This window comes from Sinocyclocheilus rhinocerous, unplaced genomic scaffold (assembly GCF_001515625.1).
Source record: "Sinocyclocheilus rhinocerous isolate Xijiao unplaced genomic scaffold, SAMN03320098_v1.1 scaffold153, whole genome shotgun sequence".
Classification (NCBI taxonomy): domain Eukaryota; kingdom Metazoa; phylum Chordata; class Actinopteri; order Cypriniformes; family Cyprinidae; genus Sinocyclocheilus; species Sinocyclocheilus rhinocerous.
The window spans coordinates 2,064,991-2,087,180 of record NW_015660878.1 but is presented as its reverse complement, the minus strand read 5'-3'; the positions used below and the strand labels follow the sequence as shown (position 1 = coordinate 2,087,180).

Below are 22,190 nucleotides of genomic sequence, written 5' to 3'. Positions count from 1 at the left end.
CCAGCTGGGATGGGAGAGGCCGGCGCCTGCCCAGCTGCTGTGCACTGACCTTCCACTTACAGAGTCATTTACTAATGCAAGAAGCACAAGGATCCATATGACTTTTTTGGTGATTGTCTATTTTGCAAGATGATTTTATTTAAATCAACTCTGCATTTGCAGGCTGTATGTTAGGGCCATAAATGGGGCTCCAATATGTAGATGAATTTTGGAGGATTTGGAGAAATTTAGCATTACATCACATTACTGGATCCTTTGCAGTAAATGGGTGCCGTCAGAATGAGAGTCCAAATGGCTGATGAAAACATTATAGTAATCCACATGGCTACAGTCCATCAATAATGTGTAGTGAAGTGAAAAGCTGCGTGTTTGTAGGAAACAAATCCATCAATACATTTCAACTGAAGCAAGTGATGTAATGATAAAATTCTCCAAATCTGTTCTAATGAAGAAACAAACTCATCTACATCTTGGATGGCCTGAGGGTGAGTAAATTATCAGCAAGTTTTCGTTTTTTAGTGCACTTTTCCTTTAATTAAACACAAGACTGTAAGAGATACAACTTGATGGTGTTCCGAAGATGAACGAAGGTCTTACACGGTTTGGAACAACACGAGGGTGAGTAATTAATGACAGAATTTTCATTTTTGGGTGAACTAACCCTTTAATTCCAGTTGAGCATGAGGATGCGCTCTAATCCTTTCGATTGTACGACTAATCACAGTGCAGAAGGGTTGATTAATTCTGAAAGGCCTGCAGTTCTCCATAACAGTGTAATTTGTAAATAATTAAAGACAGGGGAGTGAAAGGGGCACCCCATTTTTAAGTGACAAAAAGGCTATTTAAATGTTTGTCCAAAGTAATTTGACACTCGTCCTTAACTTCAGTTTTAGTCTTCTCCTCATTAGCTTTACAGAACTATGGCAAACACAAGGGCACTGTTCTCTCTCCCTCCATTTGTGTTATCTAATTTCCCCTCTCATCTCAAACAATCAATTACCTTGCTGAAGTAAGCCCTTAACGCCTTTAGCTGGAAATTGCCTTTGCGCCCAATGCAAGCCAAATAAAGCAGATTAGCCAATGGTGATTGAATTCCGTAGGGCCGAGACCCTGACGAGGAGAAATTCCCTCATCTGCCAAACATAAGTCTGTGTGAACAGCTCACGAACCGTGTCCCTGTTTGTGTTTTTGCTTTGTTTCAGAGAGCGGATTTTGGAATCTGGTATTCCATGGATTTGTTACTGAAGAAGTGAGGACAGAAGTGTGATGACACAAGTGAAGGTGTGTGTGTGTATATGAGATCTAGTTCTTCAAGCACTTGTATAACTAGTAATCTCCACTTTAAAGTCTGAATCTATCTGTACTGTGTGTGTGTGTGTGTATTATTTATGTAACATTTATTACATGTTAAATGTAGGGGTGTAAATATTTGTTCAGACAATTATTCGATTTGATTGTGATTCTTGAAATCAGTCGATTCAAGTGTTTTGAAAGGTTTTATAATTATTTTTGAAAAAAATATTGGAGAAACAGTTTTTTACTACAGTTGATATTGACAAAATAAGACATCAGGCTTTACATTCACAGCCTCAAAAATAAAATTTTGGATAAAGAAGTAATATACATTTGTTATTTATCCAATAAAAGGGATTATGAACCAATAATTAAATTATAAATGAATGTACAGTATAGGGGAATATAGATTATTAAATCAAACAGGGTCATAATCAACCACATATTAATGGTGTATAACACGTAAGGAATGAGTGAAGGCTAGTTAAGGCACATTTCTATGTATATTCTCCAAATATTCCAAAATAGGCATAATAATAATTCACAATTTGGAAAGGAAAGCAACTGTTAATTTGGGTCACACTTAGGCATGCTAATAAGCAACAAGTTAATAGTGAGAATTGGTCCCTAAAGTGTTACCTTAATTTGCTTTTAAAATGAAGAAGTTTGAACACATTAACTTTCTTATAATCAGTTATTAAATTTGCTACATTGAATTTTTAGCATCAGATCAATGTATTTTTACAGCCCAAATCAGGTTGCTCTGACATACACTGCCGTTCAGAAGTTTGGGATCAATAAGATTTTTAATGTTTTTTAATGGAGTCTCTTGTGCTCATCAAGGCTGTCATGAGGTTTGTTTGCTAACTGAACAGCATTCTAATATGCTGATTTATTATCAGTGTTGGAAACAGTTGTGCTGCTTCATGTTTTTATTTTTCTGGTTTCTTTTATGAATAAAAAGTTAAAAAGAACAGCATTTATTTAAAATTAAAATCTTTACTAACAATATGAGTCTTTACTATCACTTTTTATCCATTTAATACATCCTTGCTGAATAAAAGTATTCATTACTTTCAAAAAAAGAAAGAAAAAAGTTTACTGACTCCAAACTTTTGAACGGTAGTGTATATTGTAACACAAGATTTCCATTTTGAATAAATGCTGTTTTTTTTTAATTTTTTTTTTATATTCATAAAAGAATCCTGAAAAAAGTATCACAGGTTCCAAAAAACATGAAGCAGCACAACTGTTTCCAACACTGATAATAAATCAGCATATTAGAATGATTTCTGAAGGATCATGTGACACTGAAGTAATGATGAATAATGATGCTGAAAATTCAGCTTTGCATCACAGGAATAAATTATATTTTTTAAGTACATTAAAATAGAAACTGTTATTTTAAATTGCAATAATATATCACAAAATAACCGTTTTTTTCTGTATTTTTGATCAAATAAATACATCCTTGAAACTTAATAAAAAAATATAAAAAATCTTACTGATCCCAAAATTTTGAACGGTAGTGTATATTGTTGACCTAGTTGCATTTGCTCAGAGAGCATCCTAAATACATTTGAACAGGTGTGCAATGGAACGGCGAATATCCTCTGTGAAAAAGGGAAAAACCATTTGTGGAAATGTGTATTAGAAAAGATAAAGAGACATGCTGTTAAGGGACACCACTGAAAGATAAACTGGGGCAGACAGTGCATTTCGGTTTTAGAAAATCATTAGTTTAGGAAAGGATTCACATACGAACATTCAAACATGGTCCCGTGAGGGTCATTGCCTATATGAGGTGTGTGTCTAGTGGGCTTTGTGATATTTAATAGCTCTTCTGAGAGCATGATAAAGTTTTAATGCATACATTAAATGCCCTGCCTCTGCTTAATGAGCTAATCCGTTTAATGCTAACTTCACACCCACCAAAGAATCGCTTCCAGTCTCCCCTCAGGGCGGCAGGACTATAAATAGACCTTTAATAGATTAATGCAGTTTCTGTGATTTGTTGTTGAGGTCGGATCCGAGGCTTCTAGAACTAGTGACAAATGAAGGTGATTGAATCGTTTTCTCAATTATGAATCTTCAGATCTGTCTTTTTTTTTTTGAGTTTCACACCTGTGTCATGTGTTTCTCTGCACTTCACATCACTCCGGCTTTAATGATGAGACTTTCACTTTCAAACACTCAGACAGGGCCAGTCTACCAAAAGCGTCAGTCGGCGGCTGTGCCACTTTAGTGGCCTAGGGTTCTATGTTCAGACGGGAAGTCCAGAAATAGCCGGTCGCACAAACTTATTTGAGCTGTGTTATCCCCTCAGAGACAAACTTCCAGGCCTGGAACCAATTAGAGCAGAAGGAGCCCCTCCACCAGTCCAGCAGAGGCGCCTTCGGTGTGGAGACAGAGGCAGGTGCTACTGTCGTTCCTCTGGAGAAGTAATCAACAGCACCTCTGTTCTAAGGTGAGATGGGAAACTTTGGAGAGTGCTGGGTCACACTCGTCTTTGACAGACTGGCGTGTAAAAGAAAAATAAAGGGGACTTAGAATTCTCCTTTGAGATATTTTTGCACTTGTTGTACTATAAAAACATACGACAGGTTTCAGAGGATATTTACATATTTGTCTTAAAGGCACAGTAGCAAAAAATGGTTCCAAGATACAGGATTTAAAATGGTCTGATTTTAATGTGCAAGACTTTACTAATATTATAAGTAGACTTGTAGTATTAGTTAAACACTTTACAGTAAGGTTAAATTTGTAACATTAGTTAATGCATTAAGCATTTATTAATCTAGTTTAATGCTAATTTATAAATGCGCTATTGTTTAAATTGTATTCATTTATGCCCCTTCATAATACATAAATGTCAGTTTATACAACTTAAAATGTAAAAAATGTATTAGTAGGATGCAAAATTAATATTAACCTATAGATTCATAAATGTTTTTTGTTAATGGTTAGTTCATGATTCATAATGCATTAACTAACTGAACCTTATTGTAAAAAAAGTGATATGGCCAATTTAAAGAAGGATAAAATTAACAGAATAACAAATAAAATAGAGACACTACTGTTCAGAAGTTTTGGGTCAAGATAATGTTTTTTTGAAAGAAGTCTCTTATGCTCACCAAGGCTGCATTTATTTGATCAAAAATGCAGAAAAACACTAATATTGTAAAATATTATGGCAATTTAAAGTAACTTTTTTCTATTTTAATATATTTGACAATTTTCACATTTTATTCCTGTGATGGCAAAGCTGAATTTTCAGCGTCATTACTCCAGTCTTCAGTGTCACATGATTTTTCAGAAATCATTCAAATTTTCTGATTTGGTGTTCATGAAACATTTGTTATTATTTTAAATGTTGAAAACAGTTATGCCACTTACATTAATATATTTGTGTAAAACATTATATATTTTTTCAGGATTCTTTTATGAATAAACAGCACTTATTTAAAATAGAAATGTTTTGTAATATTATAAATGCCTTTACTGACACTTTTGATCAATGTGTCCTTGCTGAATAAAATAATTAATTTAAATTTTTTTTTATTTAGCTGGTGGCAAACTTTTGCACAGTAGTGTATAAAATACATTTCGAGTAGGATCAGGAAGAGATAGCTAGAGTTCTGATAGACGTCCAAAAACACTGCAAAAGATAAATCTTTATTTCTCCCAGATTGTAACAGTAAAAAGTTAACAAGTGCAATTACAACTCCGCTGCCCCCCATCCCACCCACGGACCCCATAATAAAAACAGAGAGAAGTTTAACAGGTGGACGGCCATATCACACTTCAACTGAGATACCAACCACTATCACAGAACAAGGTGCTAGGCATGTACTACAGATTTACCGTAAGGCAATTTATAACCATTATAACTTATTAATCCAAAACATAACACATCTCTCTTCCCTTCACAAGGGGAAAACTATTAGTTTCACCTTAAATAGATAAACAAGATCACAACAAGTTCTTCTCTATACACAACACAACTCAGCACAACGCTGTGTGTTATTGCAGGTGAATACTCACAGCCTAACAGTGGCTACTTTTACCTATGTCTAGTTGGTTTTGACTCAGTGCACAAGTTCAATAGGGATAAAAAATGATGTTGCTGTATTTCTACAATGAAGTGACTTCCAGATCTACACTCCATGAAGTCAAGTTTCAGGTTCTTACGGTCAATAAATGAACGTTCTTCTTTATTATCTGTTGCTTTATGTAGAAATGATTTCCCCAGCCTGAAATCTCAGTAGATACAAAGTATTCTAAAATGGTGATGTCGCTTCTTGGAAACAGAATTAGAAAATTCCAAATCATGTTTAATCCAAAGCAGTCTAAAGGTTCGTTCATATTAACGAATTTTCTCCAAAGGTTTGTGGACAACAAACGTCCATTGTCTATTCAAACCAACCTGTTGGTCAACATTGATGAGAAATCTGCATTGGAAAACATTTGTCCCTCATGATATTTCGCCATAAAATGTCTGGATTTCGCCCGCAAAAATTCGCAGAACAACGGTAAATGTGACCGCACCTTAAAACACTGCATGAAAGAAGAAATGTTATATTAACTGCAGTTTAAACTGATGTGTTTGATCCTATTGGGACAAACTGAAATCAAAATAATATTTTTTTGCTCCAACCGATGGCTTCAGAGCAGTACAAACATGACATACAGTGCCGTGAAAAGGTTTTTGCCCCCTTCCTGTTTTTTTTAATTTTTTTGCATATTTGTCACGCTTAAAAGATTCAGATCATCAAACTAATTTTAATATTATACACTTAAATCATGAAAGAACTGTGATTAACCACATTATTTTAAAAAGCTGAGTTAAATTTCACTAGCCACACGCAGGCCTGATTACTGCCAGACCTGTTGAATCAAGAAATCACTTAAATAGAACCTGTCTGACAAAGAGAAGCATGCTTAAAGAGCAGCACATCATGCCGCGATCTAAAGAAATTCAAGAACAGATGAGAAACAAAATAGTTGACATGTATCAGTCTGGAAAGGGTTATGAAGCCATTTCTAAGGCTCTGGGACTCCAGCGAACCACGGTCAGAGCCATTATCCACAAATGGAGAAAACTTGGAACAGTGGTGAACCTTCCCAGGAGTGGCCAGCCTACCAAAATTACTCCAAGAGTGCAACGACGACTCATCCAGGAGGTTCTAAAAGAACCCAGAACAACATCTAAAGAACTGCAGGCCTCACTTGCCTCAATTAAGGTCAGTATTGATTGAGGCAAGTGAGGCCTGCCTCAATCAAGGCAGGCCTCATTTCTGCCTTGTGAGGCCTGCCTTGATTATCTTGATTATCCCCAAGACTTTTGAGCAAATATTCTGTGGACTGATGAGACAAAAGTTGAACTTTTTGGAAAATGTGTGTCTTGTTACATCTGGCGTAAAATCAACACAGCATTTCATAAAAAGAACATCATACCAACAGACAAACATGGTGGTGGTAGTGTGATGGTCTGCGGCTGCTTTGCAGCTTCAGGACCTGGATGACTTGCCATAATTGATGGAACCATGAATTCTGCTCTCTATCAGAAAATCCTGAAGGAGAATGTCCGGCCGTCAGTTTGTGACCTCAAGCGCACTTGGTTTATGCAGCAGGACAATGATCCAAAACACACCAGCAAGTCCACCTTTGAATGGCTCAAGAAAAACAAAATTAAGGTTTTGGAATGGCCAAGTCAAAGTCCAGACTTAAATCCGATTGAGATGCTGTGGCATGACCTTAAACAGTCCATTCATGCTCAAAAACCCTCCAATGTGGCTGAATGAAAACAATTCTGCAAAGAAGAGTGGGCCAAAATTCCTGTGAAAGACTCATTGCCAGTTATCGCAAACACTTGATTGCAGTTGTTGCTGCAAAGGGTGGCACAACCAGTTATTAGATTTAGGGGGCAATTACTTTTTCACGTAGTGCCAGGCAGGTTTGGACAGCTTTTTTCCCTTAATAAATGAAATCATAATTTCAAAACTGCAGTTTGTATTTACTCAGGTTATCTTTGTGTAATATTAAAATTTATTTGATGATCTGAATCTTTTAAGTGTGACAAATATGCAAACAATTAAAAAAACAGGAAGGGCGGCAAAAACTTTTTCACACCACTGTAAGTACACAAGTGAGCAAAATATATAACACTGTTAGTAAAACCCTCCAATGTGGCTGAATTAAAACAATTCTTCAAAGAAGAGTGGGCCAAAATTCCTCCACAGCGATGTGAAAGACTCATTGCCAGTTATCGCAAACACTTGATTGCAGTTGTTGCTGCAAAGGGTGGCACAACCAGTTATTAGATTTAAGGGGGCAATTACTTTTTCACGTAGTGCCAGGCAGGTTTGGACAGCTTTTTTCCCTTAATAAATGAAATCATTATTTTAAAACTGCATTTTGTATTTACTCGGGTTATCCCTGTGTAATATTAAAATTTGTTTGATGATCTGAATCATTCAAGTGTGACAAATATGCAAAAAATAAAAAAAAAACAGGAAGGGGGCAAAAACTTTTTCACAGCACTGTTTACTGTAGAGATTTATGGACACAACGGCCTCTTCTCTATCTTTTCGCAAAGTCCTATTCCCTGTTCCTAACTTCCGAAATGACAAGGCAAGGTAGTGGGCATCTAAGACAAAAATCTCATAAAAGTCCTTCAACAGCTGTCGAAAAGTAGATCCATCTGAACAAGCCTCCTCTGATTGGGCAGAGAAACTCATTTGCAGCTGTCAGTCTCAGCATCAGCTTCTTTGTGTGGAGAAAATGCCATTCAGCAGAGCTGCAGGAGGTAGCCGGCACAGTCCGTGTCCTAAATGTAGATGGGACCAGGAAAAGAGTCTCTGAATTTAAATCTCCATTTCCTGGCTGTTCCTCCTTTGTCATATTAAGTATATCCTTGGGATCAAAACTGGATATCTAGAGAAGCGGAGAGAGAGGAGATCAAGATTAAAATTTAAATAATCTTATTATAAAGATCTGTCTGTTGACACCCATATTTTTGTGGCTCATGGAGGCCTCAGAAGTTTTATTAAGAGTATTAAATACATTTTAGAATACAAGCATGTATTCTCTGTCAGTGATGTATGATGATCTTAAAAGGGAAAACAAGTTCTCCCAGTGGAACGGATGTGTTGATTAGGCCCTTGTGGATGCTTTACTATAATCAGACAACAGCTCTGTAGCCATGGGCAAGCCGGAGCACGATTGAGCCTTGCGTTCACAAACAATCTCAGTCTGTTTACAAGCTGATCTACATCACTGAGAGACTTTGGATGGCTAATAAGGCCTAATACAGAAGTGACACAACACAGATCCTTCCCAAAACTTTCATAAACAAAATCAATATAATGTATTTTGGGAACCTCAGCTCAACTCTGTAAACGTACTTTTCTCTATAAATACGAGCTGACGTGACACACTTGTGTGGGTTCAATAGAAGTTCAGTACAAGTAGGTACAATACAAGTTAGTCTTAAAGTGACAGCACTTGCATAATGTTGATTACCACAAAAATGAACAGCTAAAATTTTGGATAGAGTGTGACACTTATGCAAGTACTTATGTGTTCAAAACCAAGTGCTTATCTGTAAATGTTAAAATACTCACCATGTCAAAAGTATAACCACAAGACATAAACAACATGCATGCTAATATGACTTAAGTGTGAAAAAATCACTTTCTAACCTTTTCTGTGTAAAGTCATCTAATGCTGCCATGGCAACATAACCAGTAAAACTCTAAAATTAATGTAAAACGAGGAGAACAGCTTTATAGCTCAAATAATTCAAACAATTGAAAGGAATAATTTATGTAAGTGCTTTTATAAAATACTTATATTGTAAGTGCATCACTGTAACCTTGATTTTTGCATCATGAAAAAAAGAAGAAAAGGACCTACACTGTTCTCAAAACATATTTAATGATTGACAAACCATTTAAATCATTGTTAGGATGTCAGAAACATTCAAACTTGAAAGTCTTTAAATATGTTAACCTGAATAGGTGTGGGCAACAAAAAAGTCAGCTGTTAACCAATGTATACACATTGTAGATTCCAAATACAAATAAGCAAGAAATCAACCAATGAGGATGCATTTGTACATTTATGTTGCTTTTTTCCATTTCCCATAATTATATTGAAAAAAATATTGACCATGTATTCAAAAACTGCCTTTGTGTTTCTTGAAAGGAAGAAAGTCATGTGGGTTTGTAAATAATAATAACAAATATATCATGAATGTTGTTGGTTCCTTGAAGAATTGCTTTTGTTAGTCGGTTTGGATAAAAGCTAAATGCAAAAAAATTTTCTCTCTGGAAGTGTTGCTTAGTAAATGTCCATCCTGGCAGAGCTTGAGCGCACACTTGACTGCTGGTACACTTGACTTGAGTTACTTAGAAAGAGCATAAACATTTAGATCCCACTGCCACTTGAGTGAGACTTGTGAGTCTCATAAATGGAAATGTCAGATAAAGACAGAACATTTAATCAACCCGTTCCTACAAGCTAATCCTGTTTGTAATGATGAATGCCTGACTCCATTCGACTGGCTGATCCTTGCACTCCTCTGGACGTGGTCAGATTTTTAAGAATTTAGTCTTGGTGAAAGTTTCGGGAATGTCCAGAGCTTTGGCCTACTTTAGAGAAGGGCTGTCTGCACAGAGCACCGTGCTCATTTATAATGCATTACAGAACGCTTTTAAGCAATGTAGGCCAGGAGCGCAGACAGGTTTGTTGGTCTTGGAGAACACGCCTCTGAGGAACACACCAGTTGAAATGTCACACACAGGTCTTCCCTAACTCCACAGGCGTCCTGGAAAATACTCAAAATGGAGCACTCCAGATTTAGTCTTCACACACTCTCCACCAAAAGAAAAAACTGTGAGAATAGTATTGATATTAGAAGGGCTCAACAAAAAAGTTTTTTACGAATGTACGTGCTCTGCTTTTCATTAAATGCCTGTTGAAGATAGGTGCCTGTTGCTTTAAATGTAATATATAAATATTAAATGTTTATATATAAATAATATAGCAATAAATAAATAATATATATCCTAAAAAAATTATTCATTTGCAAAAAGAAAACATGGTTATAACAAGCTAGATATATTATTATTATTATTATTATATGCATTCTAAAAAAATCTGTAATACTGTATAGTGTACTTTTTTTTTTTTTTTACAGATGTTACACCTGTATTTTAAATTTTTGCACTGCACTGTGTTATGTTTTAGAGTTATTTTTTAAAATTACTGTAATTACCCTATACATATTTATTTATGTCACAGCTACGGTGAGATAAACGCACGAAGAAGATGAAGATTAATGCAAATAGTCTTTAATAAATTCACACAAGGGTAAATCCAGGACAGAACAGGCAGGAGCACACATAGGGACGTAGTAGACCGGGCAAACACTAACTGAACAGACAGGGACTTAAGTACATTCGTAAACGAGGATAATAGACAAGACACACCTGAACTAAATGACATAATCAACGGGAGACAGAAACTAGGTCACACAGAGCACATGAGGGATGAAAACACATCAAAAACAGTCCAGGGGTGTGACAATTTATTTTTTCCAAATATTATGTTTTCTTTATTACTTTTATGTTCAGTAATTTTTTTTTTTTACTTAACAAAAAGAATATTTGCAACAAGCTGCAAATTATATAATGCTGCTTGTAGCTCCATTATGGATTGATATGGTTTTCCACCACTGTTTTTTCCAAGACCTATCACAAGTAATTTTCAAAATTTGGTCAAAACCTCATCTGATAATATCAGGAGAAGAGTAAGTTGCATAGCATAAAAATGGATATCAACTAAATCAATGAATATAAAATATTCATTAGCCTCAAAACTCTCTCACACTGGCCTCAGGTCAGTGAGCCATCATTATTGTTTAGCCCTGTGATAGTAATAGTAAAAAATAGTATTTAAAGTTAATTTGAAAGGCAGACAGAACAGCTGATTATGTCTACATATGTGAAAGAAAGACAGTTCTTCTTAATCCAAACCAAACCCTGTGCTTATGAGAGCCGAGACAGTGGTGAGTCACTTCATGCTGAGATATTTACACAAGATGAGCACAGCCCTCTGTGTGCAATAGAAGTATCAACTGCCCCCACTGGGCCTGCCTTCACTCCACAACCCCTGAGAGATGATTGTTTTGGGAAATGAGACAGAGGCGTTCTGATGGGAAGTGCTCCGAGTTGGTGACATTCAAATGAAAATATCAGTTTTCTGCGAATGGAGTCCTTTCGGAGAGAAATAGCCAAATTAATATGTTTGAATTTCAGAAGACTATGGCTCTCAGTATCAAAGGCAAATTGGCTGGTAATTTTAAACAATGCTTGCTGCTACACTCCATTACATAATGAAAACTGAGTGTCGGCTTTGCATAGTGTGTCAAATTCTCAGCCTTTTACACATTTTAATTGGCTTAAAGGCATGTGTTTAAAGTAGAAGTGCAGGCTTTAGCTCCTAACGTAGCTTACCGCCTCATTATTCTTATTAAATGCCTGTTGAAGACGTAATGATGCATTTGCCATAACCCAGCAATTGTCTGTAATTTCACTATAGCCTTTAGGGTATTCAAAATATTCCCATTTTTTCTTAATTTCTTTCTTTATTTATATAAAAAAACCTGGATCTGCCAATGTAATACCAATGCCATCTGGAACCATGATGAGAAAACTCCAAAACAGACAAGCAATGCAATCACGAAAGCTACGGGAAACCGCTATCTTCACTCACCACTGGTCTGGAAATTGTTTAATTATTATCAGATGGATTCTCTCTTATGCAATTCTATGAAAAATTACATTTTATTCAGTGATGCTATTTGGTTTGCTGCCAACAATAGTCCACAGCCTGCAGGTAGATGTACTGTTGACTGTAAAACTCCAAACATCACTCTGATCAGCTCATGTAGAACAAGTGTTTTTCATTTGGCGTAGCCAGCAGGATATTCGGTTACTGTTGTCTCTTACTATAAGAATTAATCTGACCCCTCAAATTACACTATTATCAAAATATACCCACCCCAAGTTGATGACCACTTGTATTAGATTCCTGTAGACTGTTATTATTGCCTGTGAAACCCAGTGCAATGTTTATATTGCTGTTAGCGAATTTCTGTCTTCAGTTCATACACTAAAAGTCAGTGTTCTCTTTGTCAAATGTCAAAAGTTTTGGTTTAAATGACAAAAACATGATAATATGACTAAATGTATAATTTAACTTACAATCTGGAAAAGACTGGAAAAAGTGGAAATCAGGACTATAAAATGTTATCTTCCGAATGTGAAAATCAGCAGAGAATTTAACAAATAAAACAGGAATCTTGTCTTTGTGGCAGTTTTTCTGGTGATTGAAGAATAATACAAGACTTCATAACCTTGCAAATGGTGGCCAAAAGCAAAAATGCTACAAAATGCATATATTTTGTGAGAAAGTGTACGATGCTTGAGAAAAACTGGCACTTTTTTTTAAATCAGCACCCCAAAATTAGTAAGAAACAAGTATTGTATTTCATTCAGCAAATATGATGCAGGGCAGTGTTATTTTATAAACTTGCATTTTATTTATTTATATATTTTATATATTTGCACCCTCAGTTTCATTCAAAATGAAAAATAGAAGCTTTGTATTTCATTGTAAGTACCAGAAATATCTTGGGGGACCTTTAAATATTATCTTGAGTCAAAAAGGTTGAGAACCACTGCTTTAACATCTGTGATTCAATGGGCTAATTTTCTGCTGCAGCTTAGATTTGGAAAAATGCATACTGACTCCAACTAAATTCAATATTACACAAATTGGGGTTTTGAGATAATCTTTCTGTATGCCTGCAAATTCAAAGTAATGACATTTGGACCTTTTTGAAACTACTTTTTGAAAATAAGCATTCAAAAAGTGTTGACTAGCTGGAAGAGAATCTTGACACAGTAGACAGTCTAAAGGAGGGCAGAGGGAGGCTTTAACTTCTAAATGATCTCCTGCCAACAGCATGCAGGTGCCGGACTTTAATTAGCAGCACCTGCACAACACACACATGAAGATTGACCAGGCGGAAGGGGGCAGAGAAAATCATGTTATTTCACTTGCATATTAAATTACATTTTTGGGCTTTTATGTTAGCGCTGTTGAGATTGCTATCCGCTTTTAAAGTGACCATTGTCCTATCATTTGTAGTACAAGCTCAGGGTGTTGATTAAAGCACATTTTAGCACAACCATCGAGAACGCAGACATGGGAGAAGCTGCGTTTCAAATGCTTTGATGTGAATTACATCTCAAGTATGCCAATATTCAATTATCCTTTTCCTTCTAAATTCTTTTGGAGTCAAAAAGCCAGATGAACTTATTGCGCTCGTGCATCCATCTGTCTTATCTCTGAGCTGCAAGAGCTCCATTTCTCCAGCATCTTCAAAGTGCGAGACGCATCATCATCATATTACACGCTAGATTCCACTCGCCTGACTCCAGACGTTCCGCTCTCAGTTGACAGGACAGGTGTGGAAGGGGAGGGGTGAGAATGAGAGAATGGAAAGCTCATTGGCTCATTTCAGAGTTTAGTTTGCATTTCAAAATGACTGGCCAAAAAAACTAGCTTCAAAAATAACTCTAGATTTGGACGTACTCTGTAATTTTTTCCGGCTTTTACGTTTCTTGTCTGTCAGATTGTGCAATCTGGTGACATCTTGGCTAAGAGCCAAGACAGATGTCAATGGTGTTTTTTGTCAGCAGCACCACACATATGCGTCGTGGTACTCTCATGAGTAAGCATCGAAGACTGACACGGAAAAGAAGAAATTATTGAATTAAGTCGTTATTTTTGTTTTCTTTGTGCACAAAAAGTATTCTCGTAGCTTCATAAAATTAAGGTTGCACCACTGATGTAACGGACTATTTTAATGATGTCCTTGCTACCTTTCTTAGCCTTGAACCTGTCAGTTGCATTGCTGTCTATGCAGGGTCAGAAAGCTCTTGGATTTCATCAAAAATATCTTAATTTGTGTTTTGAAGATGAGCGAAGGTCTTACGGTTTTGGAACGACATGAGGGTGAGTAATTAATGACAGAATTGTCATTTTTGGGTGAACTATCCCTTTAAGTCACGATTAACAGCACTGACTGAATTGTTTTACATTATCTTGATTTTGATAGTACTATCATAATGTGACAGGAAATATGTATATTTCATATCATAAAGACAAGACACTTTAATGCCTTCTGGCAAAAGCAATTCATTTGTCATTTGGTAAGCATTTTGTAGTATTTGATTCAAGAATGCTGATAGCGTCATACAGTATAATAAATGTTTTTTACAATATTGCATGGGCAAAGATGCAAAGGCTTTGTTTTGATAGGGGTGACCAAGGGTCGCTGTGTCAAGGACATGTCAGGCAACAGTGAGCGACAGATGCAACAGATGGCAGAGCAAATGCTACCTCATACTGAGCCAGAGTATCCACCAGAGGCTCATGTGGCCAATACCTGCAGTGGGTAGAAGTTTCCCCTTTAATCTTATCTGAAACAATTTCTGTGGCGTCTGAGTAGTTCCTCTGCTCCAGCCAAGAATTTGCAGGCTTTTAAAAGGTCAGCTCTAGACCTTTCTTTTATTACCCATGTATGCTCAGCTGGTAAATTTTAAGTCTTTTAAGTGTATCCTGGTGTCTATCAGAGACATCAGTCTACTTGAAAATCACCAATGCTTACTGTGAACTAGGAACACCTAGCAGATGTTGAGGCATCTGCTACACAGTTTTAACACATTTCCTCCTACGTGAAGAACAGGGATCATGTGCGAACAAACAAACATTTAGTCTCGTATACGCAGTCTACATGATGGATAATGCAGAAATGACATCAATTTAGTCTTATTGTCCATTCACATTCATTAGTTTGGTTGATTTGCCTGAAGACTCATTGATAACTATAACGATAAATACTCTTTATTAGCGTCCACACCAATGCACAACTCTTTATTAGTGTCCACACCAATGCACAATATCATTCTGTTTATTATAAGTGCCTGCTGCAGTTATGTCATAAGCCACTTTAAATGCTTGAGCTCTTTAAAGCAGGATCAATTCTAATTGGCTGTCATTGTTTTAAGCTTGAAAAAAAAAACATTCTGAAAGTCATTCCATTCCAAAGATTTTGTCCCTCTGTGCCGTTATTGTTATTGTTATTGTGGTGTGGACAGGCCTTAAGCCCTGTATGAGCCATACACTCTTAAAAATAAAGGTGCTTAAAACGATGCCATAGAAGAACCATTTTTGGTTCCACAAAGAACCATTCAGTCAAAGGTTCTTTAAAGAACCATCTCTTTCTTACCTTTTTATAATCTGAAGAACCTTCTTTCGCCACAAAGAACCTTTTGTGAAACTGAAAGGTTCTTCAGATGTTAAAGGTTCTTTATGGAACCATTTAGACAAAAAAGGTTCTTCTATGGCAGTGTTTCTCAACCCTGGTCCTGGGCGCCCATCAGCACTGCACATTTTGTGTGTCTCCCTAATCAAATACACCTGATTCAACTCATTAGCTCATTAAAAGAAACTCCAGGACCTGAAATGGGTGTCAGATAAGGGAGACATACAAAATGTGCAGTGTTTGGGGGTCGCTCAGGACCAGGGTTGAGAAACACTGTTCTATGGCATCATGAAGCACCTTTATTTTTAAGATATATATAATCTTAAATATATAAAGTAATATTAATAAGTTTACTAAAGTTTTGGTAGGACTCTTCAGTGATGTTCATGAAATAACAATTAACAACATTTTGCAGCATTTATTTTAAGTTAATACCAATTTATATTAAAAATGTTTTGGTTACACTTTATTTTAAGATGTCCTTGTTACATTGTTATTACACAATTAAGTACTGAATAACATTAATTACTTATTAAAGTGTTAGTATTAGGATTACGGATTGATTTAGGGGTAGTTGCATGTTTTTTTTTAAATAATTTACTGTTATTACTGTAATAAGTGTGGAACAAGGACACTAAAATAAATAGCTAATTCATGTTTGTTCTTAATACATACAATTAATACAATGTTCATTTTTAAAAATTACAAAAGTATGTTTAGAAATTAACATTTGTTAGATGTATGTTTATATGATTAAAATTGTTAATTTTAAATGTGTTTATGGATTTTAATATTTTTGGGGGGCAGTTGTTTGCATGGTTTAATTAATACAGGACTAATAAATAAATAGGCTGAAACAAGTTATAAAAACCTAAACCAATTAAAATTATAACTGTTAACACTCTTTTGGACACATTCATGCTAGTTTTTCTTGCTTGCAATGTCTTCGTTGACACTGATGTTTTTGGCAGTTAATTTGTTTGAATCTGACTACTAAACAATTGGAAGCAATAATAAATCTAAACTTGCAATTGTGAGTTATAAAGTCCAGTTCTGAGGGAAAAAAGCTTTATTTCTCAGAATTGCACGTTTATATCTCGCAATTCTGATTTTATAACACAAAATTGCGACTTTATATCGCGCAATTCTCACTTTAGAACTTATAATTGCAAGTTTATATCTTGTAATTCTGAGAAAAAAGTCAGAATTGTCCGATAAAAAGTCGCAATTCCCTTTTTTATTTTTTATTCAGTGGCGGAAACGGGCTTCCATACAGTCCACCGATAGTCAAGATCAGAAATCAGTTAGTGTTCTGCTACATTGACTCTCTGCGTATTACATAAGGGTGTTTAGTTATCTGGGAGTTCTCCTTTATCCCTGTTGGTTGACTCACCAGGCTGTTGAGGTCTGGAAGGTCAAGAGCGTAGGGCTCTGTGCTTCTCCTCTCAAACTGTGCCGCGCATGGTGCTGACTCAGGCCTGATCCCATGTTGTGTTCGCCCTCCTGAGCCGTGCTGTGCCATTGACTCCTGGCCTGTTTGAGCCACCGTCCTCCCAGCCCCCATTTCTCCAGGTAGACCCGGCACAACTCGTAGTTCATAGCCGAATAGTACAGGAAGTCCAAAGCCAGGAGGACCATGACGAAAAAGCCATAAATCCACACGCCGATGAGAGCAGTGTAGTTACTAAAGTGAAAGAAAGGATGATGATGGAAGTTAGTGGTGTTGCTTATGCTCTACAAGGAAGCAAAAAAAGAAACGGGAATAATCATATCATTACAAGGAAGAATAGGCCTGATTTTCTCCTCATTTAAATCAACCGGTGCAAATAAAAGAGAGGTCAGTGCCCATGCAGTGGAAGTAAAGTGCTGTAATTGCTTTCCACTGGCCTTTCAGATTGCTTTGGCAGGATAGTGTGCAGGTGGGGCAGACTTTGCACAGCTACCCAGTGGTTTGGGATTCTATAGCGGGATCAATTTGATCTTGAGCGGTGAAATAACATTTTCATGCTTGACCTGATTCAGGGCATGGTGACAGACTGGCCTTTATGTCACTGCTTCATTGTTCATGTCCTATCGTGGGGCTGAAAATTAATTGATTTGTTGTGGATTAGTACTGCCATGTTTCTCACAGAGATGCTTGACTGAAACAACAGGGCTTGGTTTTTCATGCATACACCTGAGGCTGTGACTGAGTAAGATATTGCAGCCTGCGGAGCTCTTTTGCGAAGGCTTAATGTCAGAGGAATTCTTTCATTATCGGAACAGACAATTTGATCTGGATGCGTGGTTCACTTGGGAATAGTGATTAGGAAATTGCACACACAGCAGGCATCAACAGAGATGTTTCAGAAACTGCAGACGCAGGCAGCAACAGTACAATCATACATCACTTTTGTTTTTATCAAGATATTGTGCTGATATTTTCAAATCCTCTTTTAATGCATTGATGTCATTTCCTAGTCATGGATGTGCTCAAATATTCAAGATTAGGAGGTGATTAAAAAATTTATTCATGTCACTTAATATTTACAAAATATATTTAAAAAAATGTATATATTAGAATAAAATAATGTACATATTATATTAACAACCTATTAACTATATTAATTAAATAAGAGTATTTTCTTGTAAAACATGATTGAATATTATTTTTTATTTACAACTTTGGGAAATCAATTTTTACAGTGTATACACACACACACACACACACACATATCTGCATATGTTTTGAGAAAACTGTTTATTTCTAAGTTCTCTCCTTCAAAAAATCAAATATTCACTTGATTTATATTCATATGTTATACTTAATAGCAAGTATATTTTAATTAATTTTTACTTAATAATATACTTAATTTCTTTGAGCTTTTTTCTTATCTTTTTGGCCAATTACAATTATTGAATTTTGGAACGGTTTTATATCATCACATATTTTTCTTACACAGTATGAATGGGTCATTACATATAAAAATAAATAGCTGCCAGTGCCTTTATATTTTAGGTAGGGGATCCCTCACAACTGGGTAATGATATTTGCAGGTCCTTGACATCAAAAAGTTTGGAAATCCCCGATTTAATGAAAAATATTTTAAATGAACCTGCTTTTAACCTGTTCTGTCAGATGTTTTCTGTATCTTTTGCATGCATGTAGATTTGAATCTGTGGCATTATGCATTTTGAACCGTGTTTGCATATGTCTGAGGATGGCAGACAAAATCAGGCCTGCCGCAAATAAGCGAGTCCATCTGATTGTCATATTTTTCTAACCTCCCTCTCAGTCAGCTGGAGGGATAAACAAGCCGTGATGATATTCAGAAGAAAGGCATCACTCTACTGATCTCTGGTCTGGTTCACTGCACCAGAGACCGGGAGTCATTTTTCAGACTTCGTTATTTTAACAGCCTGTGGGAAAATCTGAACGGCACTGCTAACCTTCTGTGGTCATTACAGCACTTTCACAACACAGCGTACGGGTCAGGACCCTGTAAGAGGACGTTTTGGTTGGGTGCAGGCTGGCTGTGGTAGGGTTTGGACTGCACTGAGGGCAGAGGGCAGATTACACTGTCTATCTTTTATCTCTTATCTCCCAATGAATAAAATAAAAAGTAGCAGAAAGTGTGAATGAGAAATGTTCAGAAAATCTCTATTTATTTCACACCATAGCAGCATCAGAGGTTATTTGTCATGTTTTAGGATGTGAAGAGTTTGAAATGGAGATGGAGATATTGCATGCAGTAGTTGGTATATTCACTGAGTGTGAGGAATATGTTTAAAACAGCGTAATATTACTGCAACTGCATCTATTTTTTTTAGTCACAGTTTTTGTCTTTTGAGAAAAATATCCTTTAAACTCTCAATATTTTATCATGCCATATTCATTAAATTTAGTTAGTTTTACTCAAATGGCATCTAATAAAAGTTGACAAAAAAATTATAAAATTGAACTAAATATTCAAATTTTCTATGTTTGAATATTTGGCCATGACAATACAATCAAATATCATTTTCAGTTGTTATTTGTTTTTCTCAATATAAGTAAATTATTATATATGTTTTTTAATCTCTCATTAATCATATGCTTATTAATCTATTACAAAATTATTAGTGTCATTTAATTCAAGGATTTTCAAAGGGGTTGCTTAAAATATTTGACAAAATGTATATATTTTGTAAATATTTTGTAAATGTGTATATATATTACTGAAACCAAAGTTTAACTTAGTGAATTAAAGACGAATCTGCATTTTTTTGTGTGAATTATGTACTTACTTTTAATATCTCTTCTTTTGTATGATATTAATATTTTACAATATGTTATACTTAATACAGAATAAGTATTTTCCAAATACTTTAAATTGTCAATATTTTATCATGTCATATTCATTAATTTTAGTCAGTTTTACTCAAATGGAATCTAATATAAGTTGACAATAAATAAATAAACAAACAAACATTTTATGCACGTAAACAAGTATCAACATTTAAAAAATGCCATTATTGAACATTATTTATTACAACATTATTTATTATTTTAGTGTTTTTTTAATACATTTCTCAAGTTTTTGTCAAAGGTATATTTGAAATGTATTTATATTTTTATTTGTATATTCTATTTTTTTATTTTTTTGGGTCGTAATGAAGGCTGACCAAAAAAAATAAAAAGGGAATATACAAATATAAATACATTTCAAATATACCTTTGACAAAAATTTGAGAAAAATATTCAAAAACATTAAAATAAAAATTAATAAAAAAAACATGAAAAAAAAAAAAAAAAATTGAACTCAATTAAATAATTTTGTTGACAACTCGTCATGCAAAATTTAGATGGGGGTACACCATTTGAAAAAAATGTTGACCCTTATGATGGCTGTTGGTTCAGAGCCCAACAAAGCAAAGTGCATGCTAGCAAAACAGTTACTCACTTGTGGGCAAAGCCGTCTGAGTTGGTGGTGAGGTTGAGTTGCATCACACTCTGAAATTCAGTTTCGTTGCAGCAGTACTTGAAGGCCGTGTTGTTATGGTGACAGCAGAATATGTAGGTCTTGTTGTCTGAGAGTCGAGGGCAGTGGAAACCAAAGTGATAGCGCCCCTTGTGGTCGGAGTAAGGCTCACACACCCTGAAGTGCGCAGAGAGAGCTGCAGAGAGATAAAACATGCAGTATGAGGGAATAAAGCAAGTCTTTCATGGGTCGATAGAGCTGAGTGATTTCAAACAGATCTGATTCAAGGTAGGATGAATGACTTCTGATATGTGCAAGATAGAGATTATTGGGGTGGAACAGAGGGAGAGATTTACGGAGCAGATCTTTCATGTCTTCAGTAATTAGAGCTCTGGCTGCTAAACGCTGCCAGATTCATTAAATACGTCCTTTCTGACTTTCTGAAGTCTGTCATGTGGCACATTTCAACTCCAGAACCATAAGCACTGTAAAGTGAGAGTTTTTAATATCATAAGTGACATAACAAACATGTTCCTCTCGCGCCAAAGCGGACAGCTTCTCAACTCATGAACTAACTCACTGTCAAACAATCCTGGCACCAGTAATTGCTCAGATAATGAAGTTCACAGAGTCTCGGAAAACATCCTAATGGCAAGGCAAATGAATGAGCAAGTATCTTGGACATTCCTCTTTTTTCCAATGAAAAATTCTCTGCTCATCAGCAATGTTCATAGACTCACTCTCAAAGTGCACCTGCTCATCTCTAAAGCTTCATATTGAGCTTTATGGAAAAGAAGAAAGCACTGTGCCGTCATTTGCATATAGATGAGAGCTGTCTGAGAATGCACTATTGGTAAAGTAGAATGGACAGGAACACTAGAGTTGGATCTCTGTGAATTTGATGGACCTCGCTGTCCGTTTTTACAGTGTATTAATATTTGTGCCGGAGGCATTCTTGCTCTGAACTGTAGGCTACACCTTAGAGTCAGTACTGTTGTGGAAGAAATTGCTGAGATTTTATGCACTGTTAAAAAATATAATAAAACTGTGAAATTTAAGGTAAAAAAAACAGCTATATGGTTGCCAGAACTATTTAGGTTTTATATATTAAACTTAAAATTACAGTTTAAAAAGTTTAACTGTTAAAATTACTGTATTTTTTAAAGCATGTGCAAGCTTTTCCTTGAGAAACTGCATTAAAGGAATAGTCCAACAAAAATGAAAATTTGCTGAATATTCACTCACCATTAGGCTGTCCAAGATGTAGATGAGTTTGTTTCTTCATCAGAACAGATTTAGAGAAATTTAGCATTACATTACTTACTTACCAATGGATGCTCTGCAGTGAATGGGTGCCGTCAGAATGAGAATCCATACAGCTGATAAAAGCATCACAATAATCAACAAGTAATCCACACAACTCCAGTCCATCAAATAATGTCTTGTGATGTGAATATCTGTGTGTTTGTAAGAAACAAATCCATCATTAAGGTTTTTTAACTTTAAACTGTCACTTCTGGACAAAATCTGAGTAGGCCTACATAACATTTCCTCCA

General features: G+C 35.7%; 1 protein-coding gene across 2 annotated transcripts in view; it reads right to left on the bottom strand.

Moving 5' to 3' along the window:
• Positions 1–7,813: 7,813 nt before the first annotated feature.
• LOC107725687 (uncharacterized protein KIAA1644 homolog) overlaps positions 7,814–22,190 on the bottom strand; it is a 30,627-nt gene continuing 16,250 nt past the window's right edge. Inside the window, exons 3-5 of one of the 2 annotated variants that reach the window (XM_016535060.1) lie at positions 20,617–20,830; positions 17,088–17,378; positions 7,814–8,229 (exon numbers count right to left, since the gene is read on the bottom strand). In XM_016535060.1, the coding sequence (XP_016390546.1) occupies position 8,229; positions 17,088–17,378; positions 20,617–20,830 (506 nt within the window). In that variant the 3' untranslated portion in view covers positions 7,814–8,228. Of the gene's footprint in view, positions 8,230–17,083; positions 17,379–20,616; positions 20,831–22,190 lie in introns of those variants that run through there. The other variant, XM_016535059.1, reaches the window with a different exon arrangement.